At 33.4% G+C, this 24,293-nt stretch overlaps 1 protein-coding gene across 20 annotated transcripts in view; it reads left to right on the forward strand.

Moving 5' to 3' along the window:
* The window catches only part of PICALM (phosphatidylinositol binding clathrin assembly protein), a 99,349-nt gene that overhangs the window by 46,200 nt on the left and 28,856 nt on the right, over positions 1-24,293 (forward strand). For 10 of the 20 annotated variants that reach the window (XM_057747848.1, XM_057747852.1, XM_057747853.1 and 7 more), the window contains 9 exons: positions 2,716-2,809; positions 6,771-6,882; positions 8,153-8,259; positions 10,299-10,340; positions 13,623-13,708; positions 15,553-15,676; positions 15,947-16,083; positions 18,309-18,412; positions 23,499-23,648. In XM_057747848.1, coding sequence (XP_057603831.1) covers positions 2,716-2,809; positions 6,771-6,882; positions 8,153-8,259; positions 10,299-10,340; positions 13,623-13,708; positions 15,553-15,676; positions 15,947-16,083; positions 18,309-18,412; positions 23,499-23,648 — 956 coding nt within the window. The remainder of the gene's footprint in view (positions 1-2,715; positions 2,810-6,770; positions 6,883-8,152; positions 8,260-10,298; positions 10,341-13,622; positions 13,709-15,552; positions 15,677-15,946; positions 16,084-18,308; positions 18,413-23,498; positions 23,649-24,293) is intronic. The other 10 variants (XM_057747856.1, XM_057747859.1, XM_057747860.1 and 7 more) reach the window with 2 other exon arrangements.

The raw sequence follows: 24,293 nt of genomic DNA on the forward strand, positions 1-24,293 counted from the left end.
ACTGGAGTGAATTGAATAATGAATGAAAAGCAAGGAAGTGGCAGCTCTTTTAAGAAGTATGCTTGACTCTGCAATAGAAGTGGTAGCTGAATGGGAATATGGGGTTAGTGCAAGGGTGTGTGTGTGTGTGTGTTTAAAGTGTGGTAATCTTTAAAGTGGTAGACTTTGCTTGCACGTCGTGGGAATGATCTAGTATGAAAGCGATTAATGACCTGTACTGTCCAATATGGTAGCTATTTGCCATGCATGCCTGTTTAAATTTAAATTAATGTGAAATAAAATTAAAAATGCATTTCCTCAGTTGCATCAGCCACATTTCAGGTGCTCAACAGCCACGTGTAGCTAGTGGCTGCCATATTGAATAGTGCAGGTGTAGAACATTTCCACCATTGCAGATGGACAGTGCTGTGTTAGAGAGAAAGAGGATAACCAAAGATTATGACAGAGTGTGATCCAAAGGACCTGTGTGAGTGATACTTACACTTGATAGAAAGAAAGTCTTTCTCCATTGTAATAGGAGCAAACCAGATAGATGTAGTTTTGGTGGCAAGATAATCAGACAATCTTTTTTGTCATTTTCTATTTCTGAATGAAATACTTTGAGAGTTAAGAGCTGAGAGTTTGTGTGTTGGATGTGGGGAAGGGGCAGAGAAGGCCAGCTGGGAGAAGGAGGTTTGAAAGTACTCAGGGATGGAATTCACTACAGAGGCTAAGAGGACCACTGGCAATGCTGAGTCCCCATTGGAGGTTGATGATCAAGAATTTGTAGTTTTACCAATTTACTCAGTTTTCTTTACCAGCACTCAGCTGCATATGTGCAGGCATGGATAAGGTAAATGTGTTTTCATCCAGGATTGTGAATTTGCCAGGCGACTGTAAGAAAATGTGAGGTGCAGGAGAGTTAAGTGTATTTGCAAGGGAGTGTATAATAATGATCTGTGGAATTATAAGCTAGGTGAAAGAAGAAGAAATGAAAAGGGATCAGTGTAAGTAGTGGTGGGATTGATACATTGAAGTTCATGGTGAAGTCAAATAGTTTTTGCCATGGGACCCTTGACCAAGGCAGCTGGAAAGTTAAAGGTTATTGTCAGGATAAGGTGTCTAAATTTTGTCTTTTTCTTATGGTGGGAGTAAGGGAGTAGGAGTGGGAATAGAGATAATGTGGTTTCTTTCAGGAGGGCGGGGGCAGTAAGGTCAGGATCTGACTATGGGAATAGGAGCTGTGGTTAAGGGATTTTGAGATCAAGATGTTGGATTGGTTGTGCATGTAAGATGCTGAAGTTAACTGAGAAAAACTGAGCCGATATTCAAGTCTTCTGTGATGGAGGGGAAGTGACCAAGAGGTCAAAAAGTTACTTCTAGGAGAGGGAGGGAGAACTAAAAGGGAACTAATGGTGACTGATAAAACAAGAGTGTGATCTGTATGAGAATAAAGAGAGGGTTACAAAGAGGGAGTGGTGTCCTTATCCCAAACTCCAGTCGGTGTAGTTTACTATCTGAGAGGATACTGGTGTCCGTGGGTTAAGACATCTTATTTGGGAGAGTTGTTGGACTAAAGCTGGGCAATAGCTGCCTACGTAAGGCAGTGTTTGTTCTTCAAACTCTTGTTTTGTCCTGCAAAGCACTGTTTTTGCTTTTCATAGCTTAATTGTTTTTCTGGTATCTGGAGTTGTGGTTGAAGGGGTAGCTCAGGATAGAACAGCTGTTAATAAGTATGGATCATCTGTAAATTAAGGAAAGCCTATACTTTTTTTGAAAGGGCCTTGTTCCTCTGCCAAAAGGTTATGAAAAGCACTGTTTTGGAGTTTCATATACCTGGGTTTACATACTGACCCAAAAATCAATCTGTTTTCTGAAGTTAGTCTTATAACCTCACTGTACCCAAAATTTCATCGTCTGTAAAATGGGACAAGACTGTCTGCAGGATTTTTGTGAGGATTTGAAAAATGTACATCAAGCCCTTAATATGGAGCCTGATATATAATAAACACTTAGTATTAGTTGTGTGCCTTAACCCCAGTACCTCCATGCATTTGGTGTCAGTTTTGTAAAATTCTATTTGATTTGGTACTGCTAATATTTCTCTATCTTTAGAAATATTTAAAGATATCTTTTTTGGAAATGTTTAACAGAATATTTTATGAAAAACCATTCCTCTTAAGTATCACTTATTTTAATGGCCAGATTAGAAGGACTTGGTAAAATTGTCCTTTATTTTATAATTAAATAATTTTATTTTGATTTGAGTCACAAACTACCTTAAATATAGTGGTGCTCATCAAGACTCGTGTTCAACTGCAGACTCCACTGTGTCCTGTTTAGTGATTTGAGGGAAATGATTTTTTTTAATTTGTAATTAAAAAAAAAAAATCTGTAAAACTGCCCTTTACACACACGAGTGGTGTGAGGATCAGATGATTTCCTCATGTAAATGGTGTAGTATAAACTCTATAATGTAAACTTTTATTTTTATGTCTCATGTTCTACATCTTTTTAGTTTTAAATGAACACCTTGATATTGGACATACGGTGTTTCCTGCTTTCTTTTTTTCTATATAATTTCTAAATACTTGAGGTTTCAGGTGCAATAATGACTTAAAAAAGTGTGATGTTTTGTAGCAACTTGTTTTCTGTTTAAGTAGAGAACCAGATGGGAATTTGAAATGTAGGTTTAATAACAAACTCAATTGTTTCTTTTTTCTTTTTTTTAAACAGGGCTGATGGAGTTATGAGAACAATGAACACCGAAAAACTCCTAAAAACTGTACCAATTATTCAAAATCAAATGGATGCCCTTCTTGATTTTAATGTAAGTTGATTACAAAAATGTTTTTATAATTTTGTGTTTTTAAAAATTATATCATTTTAATTGGACAGATTTTTTTGTTCTTAAGTTATCATAGACTAATTTTTTCACAGTAATATCCTATTTGGCTAAGTATTTTCTATAAATGTGGTCTCAAATCAGATTACTTTCCATTTTTATAAATGTTTTAGATTTACTCTGATTTCTTTGATGGTGCCTCTCTAGCCCCCAAATTTAGGGTATACAAGCTAAAGGAAGTGATGGAGAGGTGAAGAGATTGATGTGAAAATCTGTTTTCTTTGGATAATGGTTTTTTTTTTTAATTTATTTATTGTCTGTGTTGGGTCTTCATTGCTGCACACAGGCTTTCTCTAGCTGCGGTGAGCAGGGGCTACTCTTCATTGTGGTGTGTGGGCTTCTCATTGCAGTGGTTTCTCTTGTGGAGCACAGGCTATAGTAGTTGTGGCACACCGGCTCCGTAGTTGTGGCTCATGGGCTCTAGAGCACAGGCTCAGTAGTTGTGGCACACAGGTTCAGTTGCTCTGTGGCATGTGGGATCTTCCCGGACCAGGGCTCAAACCCATGTCCCATGCATTGGCAGGCGGGTTCTTTTTTTTTTTTTTTTTTTAAATATCCTGTTATTCTTATTTTGTTTTATTTTATTTTATTTTTTTAAATTAATTTATTATTTTGGGGGGGGTTACACCAAGTTCAATCATCTGTTTTTTTTTTTTGTTTGTTTTGTTTTTTATTATTTTTTGGGGGGTACACCAAGTTCAATCATCTGTTTTTATACACATATCCCCGGCTGGTGGATTCTTAACCACTGTGCCACCAGGGAAGCCCTGGATAATGGTTTTTAGGTGTTAAAAATCTGTAAAGATTTTCTTTATGACTGGCTAACTTAATATTTCACTTTTTGTCTGCTTTGTAGAACTCAAAGCATGACAGTTATTAGGAAATAAAGGGAAGTTCAAATATACTTGTAACAACGTGTTATACAGCTGTTGCCCAAGACATTGTGTTCCCTGGAATTTTGTTTTAATGACTGTTACTTGAACCAAGTTGCCAGCTTTGTCATTTGTTTGTAATGTTATGTGTTAGCATTTTCAAGTCTTTTGTTTTTGGTACATCTACCTTAAGAGATTTTATTTTAGAGTTTGTAAGTGCAAGTTAGTGATTGAAATTGTGACAGTTCAATGCTGAAAATTGATTTTCCTTTAATGGTGTGCTATTAATTGGTCGTCTTTAAGCTTCTGAAGGGCAGTGACCAGGTCTGCTTTTTCCCTGCTGTGTCCCCATTGCCAGTGATGTGTGGTTCATAGTGTTCAGTAAACATTCAATAAATCAGTCCTGTAGGTGCTTTATAGATTAGAACAGGTTCTCAAACCACTATTTCTTATATGGTTTGTAAACTGAGAACATTTTTAAATGGTTGCAAATAATAATAATTTAAAAAAAAAGAATATTTTTAACAGGTGAAAAGCATATGAAGTTTATTTTTCAGTGTCCACAATCGTATTTTTAGAATAGGCTCATTGGTTACATGTTGTCTATGGCTGCTTATTTGATGTAGTAATGGGGTTGAGTCACTGTGACAGAGGCCATATGGCCTATGAAGTCTAAAATATGATCAGGCCCTTTACAAAAAGCTTTGCTGGCCCCTAGTCTAGAAGACAGGAGATTAATATAACTATGAGCTTTATTTTATTTTATTTTAATTAATTAATTAATTGGCTGCATTGGGTCTTCATTGTGGTGCACAGGCTTCTCATTGCAGTGCCTTCTCTTATTGCAGAGCTAGGGCTCTGGGGTGTGCAGGCTTCAGTAGTTGTGGCTCATTGATTTTACAGAGAAAAGGTTCAACCATGAATTTTTTTTTCCACTCAAGTTATTGTGAGTACCTTTATAAAATTGCATATCCTTTTCAGTGTCTATTATACTTCATTGTATGTAACAATTTGATCATCCTATTGATAAATAAATAGGGTATTGGTTTTTTTAATTCAGAAAATAAACGGAGAAGAAAACAGAAGAGGGGGAATACTAAATACTCTGTATGTTAGATAATAGTGTATCTACACATTTATAAACCTATTCCTATAGGATAAATGCCTAGAAAAAGAATTTGGTGGTTCAGAGGACATAAACATTTACATTTTTAACAAATATTGCCAACTTACACTCCAGAAGGGTTGAGCTGACCGTTTGTTGATAGGCACCTGTTTTTCTCCATCCTTATCAGCATAGAATAATGCCTTAGTTTTGGTTATCTTGATACCTATTAGTCTGGTGCTCAAGAAAAGATAGTTCAGTTACTTAATTTCATTATTTTAATTTACTTGATCAGTGAAGTTGAACTTCTTTTCATATGTTATTAGCTATATGTATTTTTTATTTTGTGAATTGTCATTTACAGAATTATCTCTATAATGGAAATCAACCTTGTCATATATTCTGCAAATATTTACTGATTTATTGCTTACCAGCTTCATTCTTATATTTTTCTATACCTAACAAGTTAATTATCATGTACTTAAATATCTAAAAAGGAATTTTTTTTAAGCCCTTTATTGGAATATAGTTGCTTTACACTCTTGTGCCAGTTTTTGAGGTACACCAAAGTGAATCAGCTGTATTTATACATATATCCCCATATCCCCTCCCTCTAGCAACTCCCTCCCACCCTCCCTGTCCTGGCCCTCTCACTCATCACCCATCATCAAGTTTATCTCACTCTGTTATGCAGCAACTTCCCACTAGCTATGTGTGTTACATTTGGTAGTGTATATACATCAGTGCTACTCTCTGACTATGTCGCAACTTCCCCTTCGCCCCGCTCCCCAACCCCATGTCCTCAGGTCCGTTCTCTATATCTGTGTCTTTATTCTTGCCCTGTCACAGGGTTCATCAGTACCATTTTTTTTAGATTCCATATATACATGAGTTAGCATACTGTATTTGTTTTTCTCTTTCTGGCCTACTTCGCTCTGTATGACAGTCTCTAGGTCCATCCACCTCACTATAAATAACTCAGTTTCATTACTTTTTATGGCTGAGTAATATTCCATTGTATATATGTGCCACATTGTCTTTATCCATTTATCTGTTGAGGGGCATTTAGGGTGCTTCCATGTCCTGAGTATTGTAAATAGTGTTGCAGTGAACATTATGGTACATGTTTCTTTTTGGATTATGGTTTTCTCTGGGTATATATGCCCAGTAGTGGGATTGCTGGGTCATATGGTAGTTCCATTTTTAGTTTTCTAAAAAGGAATTTAAGGTCAATTTGGTTTATCCTTTTGATTCTTTCTTTGAGATAAAACTAAAGGTATTTCTCGTATTTATTGTTAGACAAATAAGTGCTTCTTTTGTTACAGCATAATTCACTAATAATAATGTGTAAAGTACTGCATCAGGCTCTTTACAGTCAGTATATCATTTAATTCTCCTAGTAACCATGTGAGGGAGAAATAGTATAACCATTTTGAAGGTGAGTTTGTTTGTAATATTGGGAAAAATTATATACTTTTTAAAGTATTCTCTACCTAGCTTAACTCAGTGCCTTGGTGATTGTAGTAGCCATAATAAATATCTTTTGATTTAAAAATATTCAGTAAATTCTTCATGACTGAAAGTGAACTTCTACCTAGAAATGGGCTTTATTTTGCAATTAGAAGTATTTAATGTTGAAATGAACTTAAAATTAAAAGATTTTTGAGACGTATCCTAAGAATTTCAAGAGTTAAAGGGTGCTTTTGTTCTCAATGACTTATTTCTGAACTAAATTGAATGTAGGATTTGTGTTCGTGGCTTTTAAGTAAATCTGAAATCTTTGATCAAGATTTTTGCATTATATGGCTATAACTGATTGCTTTATCTCATACACCTAAATGTTCGAATTCATTGTATTTTAATTTGAAGGAAGTTACTGTCATTTTAAAACTTTCTATTTTTCTTCCAGGTTAATAGCAATGAACTTACAAATGGAGTAATAAATGCTGCCTTCATGCTCCTGTTCAAAGATGCCATTAGACTGTTTGCAGCATATAATGAAGGAATTATTAATCTGTTGGGTAAATATTTCTATAGTTTAATAACATTTTATCTTGTGTCATATAGATAAATAATATTGTCTAAAAATTATAAATAATATTGTCTAAAGCTGCCTACAGATTCACTGAGATAGTCATTCACTGTAACAATTTGTATAAAAGAATTTTATATCTGACTACACATGCTAAGTGATTAAATACTTATACAACTAGAATGTTCAGCTAGATGAATTTTGTATTTTTTAGATATCTTTTTTTATTGGGTTTATCAATTTATATTTAGAAATTAAAAATTTCTTAAAAATTAAGTTGGAATTTTCTTTCTCAGGAAAATCATTTCCTCACAGATTTACTGCAAAATGAACTTTAGCTGTAAAATTGGCATTTTTTCTAAACTTAATTTTCAGGTTGCTAATTATTTTAAAATAATGAAACATGTTTTTAAGGATGCTTTTTACTTTGGAGGCGTTTTAGGAGTATGTGGTGCTTTATTGTGTATATATGGGATATATTTGGTATATATGGAATGCAGTTAATTTTGCCTAGAGATGCTCATTTTTTTCAGTGGGATTTGGATGGAGTAGACAAGTGACAGTCTGCAAATAGTGCTAAAGTATCAAGTGTCAGATGTCAAATGTGTTAACTCCAGTGTACTTATTCTCCCTTTTCAGCCCTTTAATTTTAGAATTTATTTAAATTTGTTTACATAGGCTAGCATAACGCAGACTCATTCACGGATGCCTTAATCCATGGAGGTAGGGAGATTGGGTTTATTTTTTTCACAGGTGAAAAATGGAAAGTTTTCTCTTCTGCAGAGTTTTGGAAGGCATAGTCTCCCACCCTGTGATTGATATAAATTAAGCTCTTTACAGCTGTCTATATGTTAAGTTAAATTAGCTTGCCAAGTGACATTTGGGCATGGGAAAGTTGCCATCTTTTTTAATATATCATTAGTAAGAATATTTGGAAATAGATGTTAGCACTGTTTTAAATGGACTCAAATGTGATTTGTATTTTCATGCAAATATATGTTTAGGGAATTGTGAGGGAAGAAATGTTGTACAACAAACCAGTAATATGAGTAAAGTCATAATTTCTTAGTTTTTAATATACCAGCATCTCTATTTTAATTTGCTTTAAATAACTAAGCTAATTTAACACTTTTTTCTGTAGGGTGAATGTGTTCTCTGAGACATCAGTATAATCTCTTTGGATCTGTTTTAAATCTTTTTCCTTTTTGAGTGTTATATTTTGATGTGAATAAAAGTATATTTATATCTACTTTTGGCAGAAAAATATTTCGATATGAAAAAGAACCAGTGCAAAGAAGGTCTTGACATCTATAAGAAGTTCCTGACTAGGATGACAAGAATCTCAGAGTTTCTCAAAGTTGCAGAGGTAAATGGTCTTTAAATGACTATATCTCTTAAGTTGCTTTTTTGTCTTTAAGAATACATTTCAAAGAAATGAGTCTGTATCTAAGTGAAAGATCTTAAATATAGTAAGGTATATATTCAGTTATATCACTATGCTGTATTGAATTCTGTGCTATGGTATGAATATGATGTAATATTGAATAAAAAATATCCTGTATATTTAATTCAGTATTGAATACTGAAAGGTAATCTATTTGTAAATTGTTTCTCCATAAAATCAGGTAGGTGGCAGTGATTTTTATGTTTGGAATTGGCCGTGTATTGTAGAAGATTTATTCTGTTCAGTATGGTAGAGAATATTCTATATTAGTGCACGTCTTTTTGCTCCAGCAAGAGTGGCAACTGGAGCCACGTGGTTCAAAATATTGTTCCCTTCAGAAGTCAGTTTAGTGCCTTTATTGTTTGTCATTGATTGTGAAAACCACGATTGTAAGTTATAGGGTAATCTAATGTTGCAAATCTGTTTAAAAATAATTTTCCGAGACTGTGACAGGGTAGTTGTGGTAATGCTTTTGGGTATTATCTTGCTTATACAGAGGCAGCACTGAAAGTGTTTTTGTTTGTTTTCCCTTTCTCTGTCCTCTACCCATTACCACCAGAGGTGTCCTGCTAGGATAATTCCAGAAGATGAATAGACTACATAATTGATCAATAATATCAAAGTAGTTAATCTGTAACTAGCATTTTGGTGATTCTCGGTCTATTTCCATAGTGATGTTTTATTCTGTAGGAGGTGGAATGGGGTAGAAAAGGATGATGAGACCTTTGAAGAAAATAGCTTTGTGGTGTTAATCAGCTGTTTTATGAAGTGTACTGAAATTTATTTTGGGTTTAAAGTATCTCTCAAGGAGAAATCAAATTTTTTTCTCATATCTTTAGGGTCAGTCACATACTAAAACCAGAAAAAGGTAGTGTTTATTCTATGATTCTAATGAATTCTTTAAATAAGTTCTAATTTGTTGACTTTTCCCTTTGGCTTCTTTTGTTTGCATTTGATAGTTACAGTTACTGACTTATTTACCTCTAGATCTGCTGGTCGTACTCTGAGATACAATAGACCATCTGCTCCATATGATCTGAGAAATAAGAACACTCCCCTGCCTTAAAAATATTCTTTCATGAGGCGGTCTTTGGACTAGCAGTTTCATTATGAGACCTTAGTTCTTAAAGACACAAGTAACCTTTTCAAATGTGTTTGAAGAGGACAAATATATCAATTAGTGATTAGCTCTTAAGATCTTAGTGTGAATTATTTTAGCAGATTTTCTACTGGTATCATTCTGGGACTGGCCTTTGAGAGGTTGAGAAAAGGAAGAGAGAACGATTGGAAAATGAAATATAGTCATATAGTCATGGGAAGGAAAAGAATTTTTAAATTTTGATTATTAAAATAAATAGGAATGGTTTTTATCTTTTTTTACTGGAAATTACTGAGTACCTGAAGATCATGAAAGTGGGTCGGGATTGCTTTGTGGGGACAGTTATATCCTGGTTAAATATCACTTGGTATTTGTATAAATACCTGCTTGAGTGAACATAGATTTTAAAAATTATTATCTGTGGTGTGTAGTTTATGGAAAGAGAGAGAGTCATTGTCATTAGCTTTGTTCCTTAACTTCGTATGCCCCAGGGGACTTGTTCATGGTCAGCCTTTCTCATTCTTGGTGTAGCGTTTTTGTCATAGAAGTGATGGATTTTTCAGATTGTGACGGTAGCTTATATATTGGTGCTTAGAAGATGTGGAGATGGTAGCTTAATAGCCTTGTCGGATTTCCAACTCTCGTTCCCCTTCTGTTAGAGCTTTTAGAGCCGTCAGACAGCATCTGAGTCCTCAGAAGTATTGAATGACATCTGTGGGGATTAAGTATTCTTCAATTTTAAAGAATTCATTCTAAAATATTGCTCATAGTACTAGTCATAAATGTCATTTTCTACATTTTACTTATGAAACACCCTCACTGTAATTTTATCTATTAAATACAACACTGCTTCTTCTTACAGCAAGTTGGAATTGACAGAGGTGATATACCAGACCTTTCACAGGTAAGTTTTGTTCAATCAATATCAGTCACTGCAGTGTTCTGCTAGGTATGAAGGGTACAAAGATGACTAACATGCAGCCTCTACTGTCAAGATCAGTGTAACTTTTCTTGACAGATTTCAACATTTTGATACATTGCTGACAATTGTTCTAACATTATAACCATATAAAATCTATTCATCTCATATTGGTATAGCTGGCCACTACTCTACTATTTCTTTAGTTTATTCCCTTTAATCTCTCTTTGTTTCTCATTATCAAAAAAAAAGAAAGAAAACTGAACTTAGAGAATGGTATTTTAAAAACAAAATTTTCACTATGCTGTGGATAGAGAATTATCTTATACAGGGTTTCTTTTTCCTGTTTTAAACCTTCCACTTTGACTCAGGTAAATATATTAAATAGGGATAAACCTCAAAACATGATATTGGATGAAGAGAGCAGGCTTTGTCTAAGTTTGAGTCCTGGCTGTGCCACTAGCTGGCCCTGTGATTTGGGGAAGTTACTCTCTATGCTTCAGTTTCATCATCTCTAAAATGCAGATATTAGAATACCCAGCTCATAAGGTAGCTGGGAGGATGAAATGAGTTAATACCTGAAAAACATTGAGTGCATTAAGCACTCGATGTTGTAATATTATTTTTATCATCATCATCTTCAAAAAATTTCTAGGAAGGAAACTAAACTTGCATTTTTTTCTGGCCTTTTCTGGTGTTTGTTTACTGAGTATTAAGAATGAAAGTACCTGGCATAAATTATCCTTATGTATCAAGGTTCCTATTTTTCTCTGTACTCACTTGTTCTGATTCAGCCCTTTGATCTCCAGGCTAAGCATGTGCACTAGATCTAATTATGGATTGTATGTAAATAAAAAATGTCTGCATGTGCCCAGATGACATAATTGACCTCATTAAGATTGAGCACATTATTGTAGGCTCAGTGTGAGGAGTCATTGAACAATATGTAGTATAAACTGATTTGTCAGTTTCAGATACCCCACTACCCCATTTGTCATGTCAGCTTCACCTGTCTTTGTTTAAAAAGCATCAGCCTTAGGCCAGACTATCATCCTGTGTCTGTACTTTAATATTCATGGTATTGTGATTGGGTAGGGTTGGCCAGCCTCTGACCCTCCCTCCCTCTTCACCGATGATCTCTGTATAATTCAGGAAATTTTCAAGCAAATTAAAACAAAGCTTTTTATACTTTACGGAAGATGGTAGTTTTACATAAGAGAGGAAATTTGAGATTATTTATTCTTTTTTTGTTTGTTATAAATTGCTCTTTTTAGGATGTGAAGCATCCCATTTCCTTCACTCTTTGTAATATGGGTTTGATTTTTAAAGAATAACCAGACACATTTAGAAGAGATTTGGGAAATAGTTTATTAATTATCGTAACTAGGTAGTTTAATATTTGTAAGCACAGCTTAAACCCTTCAGAAAAAAAAATAAACTGCAGTTTAAATGACCACAGTTTTAATTTAGGATCCTGTAGCATAGTAGTTAGTATCTAGACTTTCAGACCAGACATACCTTACACACTGTTGGCTCCCGCTGTGTATCAGATATGTGATCTGGGACAAGTTACTTAATTTTCATTGTCTCGGATTATTTATTTGTATAATGGATATGGTAGTAGTGTCTTGCTCTTAGAGTCAGTGGTAACACACAAGGTAGCTCACACAGTGCCTCTTGAGCTGTAAGAGATTTTAAAATGTTAACCGCTATTGTTAACATTCTCCTCAACATCTCTGCCAGTGGCTCTTGGGACAGTAGTTGGCCTGCTGATTTGTTGGGGTTGAGGGAGTGGGAGTGCCCATGATCTCACTCAGATCAACATAGAAGTCAGTGTTTTCTACTGTATCTTTCTTGTGCTAAGGTCTTGGTATGTAGAGTGAAAATACAAGATAGGTGAAATTGTTCAGGTCATAATTGGCAGAGAAATTAGCTAGTGTTGTCTCTTCCAACTATTTTTGGATCCCTGTAATTTAGAAACTCTGTCTGAAATCCTAAAGAATACTTGGTGTAAGTGAATGCCACTGATGTATTTGCTTCACTTAAAAATAGTGAATGATTCCTTTTCAGCACACAGAAAAGGTTTCCTTTTGAAAGTAATTAACTGTTCATATTAAGTTGAGATTTGACACGTAGACTGAGGTTTAAAGCTAGTCTTTAAAAAAAAAATTGAGGTAAATATCTGTTTGAATGAGGATTGATAACCATAAATACTTGTGTACCATTCAAGAGATAAATGAATTCATCCTTCCAATCCTCCTGTCCCCATCCAGTCACTCCCTAGTCTGCTCCACACAAATCACTGTTTTGAATTCTAATAGACTAATTTTTATCAGATTTTGAATTTAGTGTAAATGGAATCATGCAACTATTTTCATATCTGGCTTCCTTTGCTTATCATGTTTTGAGACCCCTCTTATATTGTTGAATATACCATTGATTAATTCTTTTTAATTGCTGAATAGTATTCTGTCATATGAATTTACCATAATTTTGTTTATTTATTTTCTAAATTAGAAAATTTGGAAATTTTTGGATTGTTTGCAGTTTTTAAACTAATGTAAATAAACCTGCTTAAAACATTCTTGAGCAAGTCTTTTCTTGTGGAGATAGTTTGTCTCTCTCTTGAATAAATAGCTAGGAATAGAATTGGGTAATTAAGGTAAGTGTACGTTTAACTTTTTTTTTTAAAAAAACCATAGCTTTTTTCAAGGTGGATGTACTCCCCAGCATTGTATGACAGTTGCATTTGTTCTATATCTTCATCAACATTTGATGTTGCTAGTCTATCTAACAATTCTAGTGGGTGAGAAGTTGTATCACATTGTGATTTTAATTTGTGTTTCCTTGATGTTAGTCTTCTGTTTCATTTGTCAATAACTATTCCAAAATAGTGTTTGGACATTTTCAGTTACTCAGTAAGTAGTTATTAAATACCAGGACAATGCTTGACAGTATGTCTAGCTTTTAGGATTGTGTTTCTATTTAAAATTTAAATAAGTTAAATATTAAAAAATTATAGGATCCTCAATGTTTCATGTTCACATAGTCTTAGTTTTTATATCTTTGATTATGTTTGTTAACACCAGGTCATGCCTGTGTAATAAAATAATAGTATCATTCTTAGGTAGCTAAAACTCTACTGTTAATTAGTTCCTGAGGAATATATCTATTTATTTTTTTTGCTCTCCTGTGTTAGATGATACTTGATTTATCCTGACGAATGGTCTGATTATCAAGAAAGTCTTAATATTTGTACAATTTTAGGCCCCCAGCAGTCTTCTTGATGCTTTGGAACAACATTTAGCTTCCTTGGAAGGAAAGAAAATCAAAGATTCTACAGCTGCAAGCAGGTACATTATTCTTTGTGGGGTAAAGAGCAGTAGTGATGTTTCTGAGAAAGTAAGATGAGTCTAGCTGAAGTTCCAAGTTATTTAATTTCTCTGTCTTGATTTAACCATTTTTAAGTAGGGTTTAATAATAGTAACAGCCTTAGAGAATTGCTGTCAAGGATTAATACATATAAGTTTTGGGGGGTAGTTCCTAATTTTCAGTAAATGTCAGCATCTGTTAAGATGATGACAGTGACTACGTGGTTTAGAATGGTGTTCGTAGTTTTTAAAGATGAAATTTATAGGTTCATATGGTGTGCTATAATTACAAGATGGCTTTTTACAAATTTGACTAACCCTCACAGTATCCCTGTGAAATATACAGTAGTAATTCTGGGACTCAAACCTAGGATGTCTGACATAAGATTTTATCATCTTTCTCTAATGCCAGTTGATGGGGTTGATTGTTGACATACTTTAATCATTCTGTTAGACTTTTAGCTGATTTCCAAGACTAAGACCAGCAAATTGAAAATAACATAGATCATCTCTTATTGACCTTGTAATGTGATTTTTGTGTTGGTTAGTAAATTGAGTAATTCTCATGTTTTCTTATGAAGATTTCCTTTTGGCAGTATGAAGAAAAAAATTGTATAAAGTATAATGAGAACTTTCCTTCTTTTTGATTGTTGTTTCAGAACTTTTTTTTTTAGCAACAAAATTTAAGTAATTTGTAAAGGAAAATGTCATTACTAGATTTTAATACTTTTTAATTGCAGATTTGCTCTTTGAATTTTCTGGTAGGTTTTTATAAGTATAAGCCAAGTTAAAAGGCCCAATTATCTGAGAAAGAAATGAAAAATATAGCCAGGTAGCTCAGGTATACCAATTTACCTCATATGTTTTTTATCATAAACTTTTTGCATTTCTTGTATGTCTTCAGAACAGTATTACTCTTCCTTTGTCTTCTGAGTTGTATCTTTATATTGGCTCACTTATAAAATTGATTTTACATGAATAGTGGTTTCTCCACTTGTGTGCTTAGAGTAGAAATTAATGGTGTTTGGTGTGTGATAAAAGGAAAATTAATGGCAGTCACTGAGGAGTAGTTTCATGTTAGAATTCCTTACCACACATGTTTATTTTGCCTAGAATTAACATTTGGGAATTAAACGTTGAGGTTTATGATCTGGATAAGGTTTTGATATAAGAGAAAGGAGGTGGTTTGCTGTGAATTCACCAGTAAGGGATGATGCATTGTGTTTGAAAAGAAAATTGTAGCTTAGCAAAAAGGGTAGCAGATAGAAAAGAGATGCCAAATGGACCAGAGACTGGAATGAAACTGATCTTCCTTTGAGAGAACCCGTGGGTCCTCTGGAAACGACATCTTTGGGGGTTAATATAAGGGAAACATACCTACACATACATTATTTATTGCTGTACTTATGTTTTAGTGTTCTGTAGTAGTGCTGCCAAAACCCAGGCTGTAAATTAGCAAGTCATTTCCTGTGAGAAATTCAATACTTTTTACCCATCAGGGTTTTCCTAGAAGTATGTGAGCTCTTTTCTAATTGCATTGATTCCCTCCCTTGGGGCTTAGAAGAAGCAATGTCTCTCACCTTTATTGTGAACCTTTCCGAAGTCTAACACTTACTTTAGAATAATAAATGAATGTATGTGTAGATCAGCTAATTTCTAATATTCCTCTAGGCCAGTGGGTAGAATATTTCATCTGAAGTACGGTTTTGACTGCATAAGTTTAGTTCATAATTATAGTGCCTATCCATGGCTAACTTGCTTAGACCTTTTCGTAACCAGTGACATGTTTGGCAGAAAAACAGATTGCCTTTGTGTTATTATCCCAGGGCGACAACACTGTCCAACGCAGTCTCTTCCCTGGCAAGCACTGGCCTGTCTCTTACCAAAGTGGATGAAAGGGAAAAGCAGGCAGCATTAGAGGAAGAACAGGCTCGTTTAAAAGCTTTAAAGGTAGGTGTGTGCATTCTCTTTATTTGGAAGAAACAAGTATAGGTGTTCATAAAGTAATTGGGACTTCTATACAGACTAACAGTATTTAATAAATATTTGTACAAATGGGGTGAAATTCAGTAGTCTAATTTTTCATCCTGACATTGAATGACTGGCAAAACAGAGAATAGCTTTCTGCTATCAAAACAAAATTAGAAAATGCTTTTTTTCAGAGGCCATACAAACAAATCTGGTTTCTGGATTCCTTATGGTAATTTCCTTTCTCAACAGGAACAGCGCCTAAAAGAACTTGCAAAGAAACCTCATACCTCTTTAACAACTGCAGCCTCGCCTGTGTCCACCTCAGCAGGGGGTATAATGACTGCACCAGCCATTGACATATTTTCTACCCCTAGTTCTTCTAACAGGTAGGTGGAGTGGTTAATGACTAGCTTTGAATACTTAGGCTTAAAGACTTCAGAGAGAAGTTTAGTTTCAGGTTCAGCTTGATACATGATTTTGTTATCATAAATTCACACAAAGGAGGTAGCAATAAATGGTAGTAGTGGTATAACAGCTGAATATAAGTGATAAAGTTTATATTTTGAATATTTAAGAAATGAGAGATGACTTAAATGGTAGACTTAGACCAATTGGAAGGTGGTAGGTTATCTCTGGACAAACATTTCATTGTAAAAAATTTAACTATAGTTAAACACGTTTGCACAGTGTCTAATGGTTCAAGACCTTGTGTATAACTCTTGGATACGTATGTATGATATGTATTTCAGAATATCCTTTCATTGCATATTAAGTGTTTTTCGTTTCTAGTCCCTGGTGTTAAACTCAGTAATCTGGAACATAATTAGAGTTTAGTTGCCAGATTTCTGTGGTATTGAAGCATATTAGCCCAACTTCAATAATCTTGTTGCCTAATTTAAGCTACTTAACAATAGAAATATTATATTTCCAGGCAAATTAGAATAACTGGCTTTTTCTGAGTTCCTCCTATGTTTTACCTCAGAGTGGTTTAGAGAAGTTTGAAAGTCAGATTCTGATTTGGATCTTGATTCATTTATTTCTTAATCTTTTTTTTTTTTTTTTTTTAAAACAAAAAACCTCAGTTTCCAAACAAGATAAAGTATGGTATAGGTCAGTGGTTCTTAGTCTTTAGCTAACATCAGAATCACCTGGAGAGCTTATTAAACCACAGATTTCTGAGCCCCACCCCCTAGAGTTTCTGGCTCAGTAACTGTAGGGTAAGGCCCAAGAATTTTCATTTCTGCCAGGGTCACAGGAGCACTGGTATAGTGTTTAACACAGTGCTTAGTGCACAGCAGGTGCCACATAGACAGTGATGGGGTGTTTTGTTTGCTTGTTTCTCTTTGATTTTGTTGCTGTTGCTGTTTATCTTATTAACTCATCCTTAAACGGTCTTCCCTTCCACCTACCGACTCCTGTCACAGCTTAGTGTAACTTTTACTAACTCAGCTGCTACCTGCTCCCTAAAGTCTTAGTAGATGTTGAATTTAGTTATGTGTTTTTCTTCAGCTTTATCTTTTTGTTTGTTTTGACTTTTGTATAATATTTTCCTTAATCCCCAGTAACATTGAACCCACTAAGTATTAAGTTTTCCGCTTAAGTACCTTAGAAAGAAGTCTGTCTTAGTGGGGTGAGGGCATGGGGGTAAATGGAAAAGAATGTTGACTGTTCGAGGATGAAACAAATTATTAGATAAAGAACTAGTATTTTTATTTCACTTAATACCCTCAACATCGTCACCTTTTTAATAGTAATTGAGGACAAATCTACAGCCTATTACAGAATACTTATTGCATATTCTGTATTTTGCCTCAAAGCACTAAATGCATTTGTATTTTTATTTATCTACTTATAAAACTGTGTTTTACATCTAAAAGTTATGTCTTCAAAACTTTTGTTTTTGAATAAGTGTAAGTTAAAAATAGTCTATGCTGAGATGCACATAATGCCTCAATTCATGGAAACAGACCTTTTTTTGAGTTGTTCCTTAATCACATAACAGTCTCATGGCAAAAAATACATTGTGTAAGTAGTACCCCCCTGGAGTTGTGTAATGGGGTGGCTCCATTATAAGTTTATATCATATATGCGTGTACAATTTTTTCCATGTGTTGTTGATATGTTTGATATTTGAAGCAATAAAGGTGAGGCTGACAGGTATTTTACTTTGTAGGGGTATTGGTATTGCAAATATAATTGAAGTTCTTTGAAGATTAAGAGTAAGAAAAGAAATTTTTAAAAAAATTACTTGCCTCGATGTTTCATATTTTAGAATTATGTTGTTTAGGGTCTAGGTTCTTTTCAATAAAGAAATTAGTTTTTTCCTGGGGAAGTCATTGATTCTTTCCAGAAGGGCTGTTATTATTTGAATTCTATGTGAACTTAAGTTACGGTACTTGAATAATTTTCCAGGTCTCCTTAGAAATATGCTATTGTATGAGGGGTATGCAACTGTTATCTTGCTGAAACTGTTCTTCCTTTTGAGATTTGTATTACTGGGGCTTTTTTCTCACTTTTCTTTTTAATGTTTTTATTTACTGGGGTGGGTGAGGGGAGTGGCTAATGTAGCAAAGTTTATCTAATAAATCATCTTTTCAAAATATCTTCCTAGCACATCAAAGCTACCAAATGATCTGCTTGATTTGCAGCAGCCAACTTTTCACCCATCTGTACTTCCTATGTCGACTGCTTCTCAGGTAGCAAGTACATGGGGAGGTAAGCATTAATGAATCTACTTTGTATGTTGTGTAGGCATCTCCCTTCCCCATTCTGTGGGGTTTACTCACTTTACACTTGATACATGAGCACTTAAAAATATTAGTATGACAGGGAAGTCATTTTGCCCCTTGAAGACATTTTCATTTATTTAAAAATGCAATTTTGGAATATATGTTCAATTAAATTATGAAATGAGGTTTAATGAAGATGAAGAAGGGCCAAACGTATGTTGAAGTGTGAAATCATTCCTTCAGTGTTAAATTTCTGTTCTGTTACCCAAAAATGCATACTGGTTATTTTAGTTTTGGTATAGAAAAAAAATTTACTTGCAGAGGGGAAAACTCATCTAATAAAGTTCTAATAAAATTCAGATGGTATTATGAGGCAGTGCACTATCTTTTGTGAGGAATGCCATGACAAACTTTATGGTGCTTGTGTTTAAAACGTTGATTTAATTCAGACCCATAAGATTTTGGTATTCAAAGAATTTCCCCCAGTACCAACAGGAAAGTTTGCTGCCCTTGAGTAGTTCTTTGATCTTAAGGTGACCATATTAGGATCATGACCTGTCATCTTTAAAGGAGTGAGCCTAGTCCCAGTCAATTTTTAAGCAGTTTTGCTTAGACATTTAATATGTTTTCAGATCAGTTTCTTTGTTTGATTTTGGTACTTCTGTTTATATTTATGTATGTATCAATATTATTTTACAAACACTCAAAAATTATTTGGGAGGGAAAGATATTCTGAGAAAGGACATTGTCTAGAGAACTGTTAGAGAATGGTAAGCTACCTTAAAATTTATGTTGGCTTACATGTAAAATCTGAATTGATTGGCTTACCTCTCATAGCAGGGATTCATCTTCTAGTGAGTTTTTATGATATATTAGACTTTTTCATCTTTTATTCTGACGATTTGAGTTAACTTTTTTTGGTTTTTTTAATAGTTATTTCTTAAAACTATTTCTATATAATAGAATGTAAACTATGTGAAAGGAGAAGCTCTAAAATATTTTGTTGAGTGACAGAGAACATTTCTTGATATATAGCAGGTAATTTGTAAATGTTTGTTGAATGAGTAGACATTTCGTTTTTTGGGGGGCAGGTTATTTCTGGTTCAGGACAGGGCAGGGAACCAGAATAGTGAAACACTAAAATACTAAACTTCTAAAATAATTTTGTGAGCCATAACTTGATTTTAAAAACTAATTGATTTTGAAGCTAGTTTAATTTAGCTAAATCTTAAAATCTGGGAGTAATTTCTAAAAATAAGCTAGTTTAAAGTGAGTAAATATTTTAGAGTTATTTATCTGAATGATCTGTAGACAGCAAATTAAGGTTAAGAAAGAAGTTTCTTAATATCCTAATAATGATAATTACAATTTTAGGATTTTTAATCTGCCAAAATTTACATACTTATTTCCTGCTTAATGTGAATTGCTTTAGAAAACGTTAGTAGGATTAACATGACCGTTTAAGCAGTTTTAGCTTGCTTACTTTTTTAAAAAAAGAAACTGTAGTTTTTCTAAAATTAAGGTTGAAAAGTTGTATTTCTGAAAAATTTTACAGAAGGCTTAATGAGAGCTAATACAGCATTTCAATGAAACTGAGCTGTGAAATTGTTTTGTCTGGATACCATGTACAATTAATTCTAACAATGACAAATTAAAGTTTCTGCTTGGAATTCTTGAGCTCATATATGAAGGCAGATATACTATTACTGTGGGAGAATAATTTTAAATAATCTCAGCATGTAAAAATTATTTTATATTCTATTAGAAGAACTATTCCATAGCAGTCTGTGTGTGAATACAGTGTTGGAGTACGTTTAATGTTTTACTTTTCTGTTTTAGATTATTTTGGTTTATGTTCTGTTTTCATAAAAATTTCCCCCATATTTTAACATTAGGCTTGCTGTGTACAAGTGACAGTGTTGAAAGTGTTAAAATATATATATATGTATTGTCAAGTATGTTTGGGAGCAGAGGCAGTCGCAGTACAGAGGCAATAGCAACTACTATCTTTCCCAAAGCTTATACTTATATGTGAGGGAAGGATGGTGCTCTTACTATAAATCCCTCAGTTTAAGAAGAATGAAATCTTGTCTTATATTTCATATAAAGATACTTGGCTTCTGAGTTGATTATAATTTCAGAGTTTTGACTTCTGCATAATTGGATAGCTGAAGAGTGTTTTAAACCAAGAATTTTGAATACGTCTAATGTAGTCATTGTATTGTTCATACCCGTGACATTCAGGTCAAGATTTTTTTACTTTATTTTTAAAATTAAAGTTACTAAGATAAATAAATAGATCTTTTATATAAAAAGCTTTGATAATAGTAAATTCTAAAATTCTAAAAGGTATTTTTTGAAGTTAACCATTGATCTGAACACTTTGAGATATGTAATATTTTACATCGTGACAAAACTAAAGTATGATTTTTTTTTTAATAACTCTAAAATCTTATTCTATGCTTTCTTCACTCTCACTTGCTGAAAATGGATGTTAACAACAGATTTGGTATTTAGTTTAGTTCTTATCATAAGCACCACAGAAATGATGTGTATTCCCAGTCACAGCTAGATTAGTGATATAGAGTTAAGAGGAAGTAAGGTTTGCATGTTTATATGCAAGGCATTTAAGGTTCCACCTAAAAATGAACATCGAAGAGAGAGAACACAAGCTTTCCTGTTTCTCTCATTGCATTATTAGTGAGTCTTTGATTTTTCAAGAAATGATCTGGCGTCTATACAAGCACTTGGTGTTGAATACTAATATCTGAGATATCAGTTTTCATCACCTTGAAAACTTTGAGCTGCAGCAAATCTAAAAATATACAGTATTATCAGCTTAGAACACTGTTGTATATTTTAAGCAAGACTTCAGAATTTAATTTAGGCAAAAAAGAATGACCCATTCTGAAGTTTAATTTGTTTTACTCTCAGCTGGCATGAAACACACACTTTATGAAAACACTCAGTTTTCTGTGTATAAATGTAGATATCAAATATTTACCTCAAGCCTGTAATATGACTGGTATTATTTTAATCTTTAATTTTTTGGATTACTTTCCTATGACTCTAGTGTAACATAAAATTAAACTGTCAAGTGAATAATGATAAAAATAATGGAAAAAAGTATTTATTAAAAGTATAAGGAATTTTAGAGTTGCCAGTCTGATAAAGTTTAAGTTGGAAGAGCTGGAACATTATTAGTATTTTTTTATCTTTAATGAATTTGAATTAATTATTTATGGTGTAGTAGATTAACATCATTTAGATTAAATACCATAGTAGTAGTGTTTTGTCAAGGTGGGCTAAGAGCTGGTTTTCTTATTGTCTGATTGATCTAAATATACAGATGCACTTACACATTTCTGGGTATTCTTCTTTAGGATGTTTCATATAATAGGAAATGATTGATATTAAGTGCTTAGGTAAAAAGTGTCAATCAGTAGACGCAGATAACTAGTAACTTTTTCTAAATATGTCTTTTCTCATGAACCTAATGAATCTGTTGTAGAAATGTGTGTACTCTTTTTGAATGACTTCTCTCATAACTACTTTTGCGTGGAAAACTAGAGAGATGTTTTGTGTTACTTACTTGTCCAACAAAGTATGATGTACTTTAAAAACTCCATACCATTATCAAATATTTAAATGTAGTACTTTCGACCAAACTGGTCAACTCTAAATTTAATGCAACTTCTTTCCTACACAGGAAGGAGTTAGAGTGGTCATCAATACATTTTTATTTTAGTACAGAAATGAATCTTATTTCTGACTTTTCTAATTTTTATTTCTGAATTATTTTTTCTGATTCTTTTCCCACACTGTTCCATTTATTGAGGTGTGGAGGGGTGGTAAAGATGTTTAACATGATCATTTGAGTTAGAATAGTGCATTGGTGAGTTTTGATATGTTTGTAGGACTTCATACAGTGACCTCAAAATTATCTTGATAGTTTTCTTTTTAAAGTTGCAGTTGCAGGATTTGTGGAGCACTAGCTTTGAATTTATTAACTTTAAGGATAAAGTGTGCCTATGTTCTGTTGCAGAAGCTGATCCTTAGGCCGTTGCTTCCTTATTGTTCTATCATACAGTCTTAGAGCAAAACACAGTGCTTAATACTGTATTCTTAAGTAAGGACCACAAACTAGACTAGAATAGACAAGAACAGGCTGCTGGTTGGAAGTACAGGAGTAGCTTTTCGCTTCTAGTTGTATTATAAAAGAAAAAATTATGGCACTGTATTTTTGCTGCTCTTTGGTTTTTCTTCTGCCCGTGTACTTAATGTAGGATAAATGGCTTTCAGTCATTACAATGACAGTTGTCTTGAATGAGGTATAGGTACAGTAAATATGTGATTCTAAATTTGATAATAGTACATATTTGGTACCATTCTAGTAGGAAACAATCCTCTTGTGATTCCTTCCAAATCATTTGGGCTTTAAAACTCATAGCTAGGCCTTCAAAGCTAATTCCAGTCTATTACATGGCCAGTCTTTTTTCTCTGTTCTTAATTTTTCTAAAATTCCTTTCCCCATCATTAGACCTTTTTTTCATCTTTATTACTTTGTTTCCTACATCTGAACCTATACAAGAGTTATATATACATGTAAGAAACCCCTAATTCCGTTGGGTTTTTGAAATATTACTTATTTCACACTTGAATTAATTATTTATATCAATTATTTGAGTAAACATAGCTATGCCACCAGAGCCAATACACTCCTGCCTTTGGTGGGAAACATGGTTCAGGGTAGATGGCTCTTTTATAGAAACATTTTTGTTATTACATATCTTCTTTTTTAACTACCTGACTGTTGGCTTTCTGATGTTATAGAGCAGATCTATCCTTAGTATGCTACTGTTGTTAAGGACACATAAGTATTTTTTTTTTGATGGTTCATTTTAAAATATGTTAAATGCATTTCTTCTATCCTGATGATTAAATTTGATCATTTGCATTTAGATTAATAATAATATAGCTACTACTTTTCACTTTGCATCTTTTGACTAATTACAATACTAATTAATTTACTTCCTTTCTTCATTTTGCTATAATGCACTTGGACTGCACAGATCCTTTCTCTGCTACTATAGATGCTGTTGATGATGCCATTCCAAGCTTAAATCCTTTCCTCACAAAAAGTAGTGGTGATGTTCACCTTCCCATTTCTTCAGATGTATCCACTTTTACTACTAGGACACCTACTCATGAAATGTTTGTTGGTAAAGTACCATTTAACCTTTCTTTCCAATTAATGTTTATACTGCCTAAGTATTTTTTTTAACGTATCCATTATTTTTAAAGCACTGAAATAATTACTTTGGATTTTAATAACAAAATTTAAAATAAATTAAATAGCAGTAATGTGAGAATTTTTTTACACTAGTATCCCTAATTTTATTTAATGCAAGTTTTTAGAAAAGAAAATTTCCTTTGAAATTGGACTTTGTTTTGTTCTCTATCATGTTATAGCCTCACATGCTACATGCTGTTTATTAGTTCAGAGAGTTGGTTCTTATTGGAGAGTTGGTTGAGGAGTGACATCTCTTAAACTTACATGTTGATGTGTGCTTATATTTTTCCCTCTCTGTTTGAGAGAGAGAGTAGTTATCACTCTTAGTAACTCTCTTAATCTTTTGTTTTCCTTTTTAATTTCAAATAATGTTAACAGTTTTATATTGTCTAAAACCCATACATACCCTCTGTCCACTCTTAAGGGTATCACTTTATTGTTAGCCTGGAGGTAAATGAAAGGTAGGAAATGAAAAGCAACTTAATTGAATAGCCTTAATTGTGGTGTAAAAATCTATAAAAAGGCAAAATTTCATACTGAAGTTATACAAGGAAGAATAAATTTTTAAATATAT

Source organism: Hippopotamus amphibius, chromosome 9, assembly GCF_030028045.1.
Source record: "Hippopotamus amphibius kiboko isolate mHipAmp2 chromosome 9, mHipAmp2.hap2, whole genome shotgun sequence".
Lineage (NCBI taxonomy): Eukaryota > Metazoa > Chordata > Mammalia > Artiodactyla > Hippopotamidae > Hippopotamus > Hippopotamus amphibius.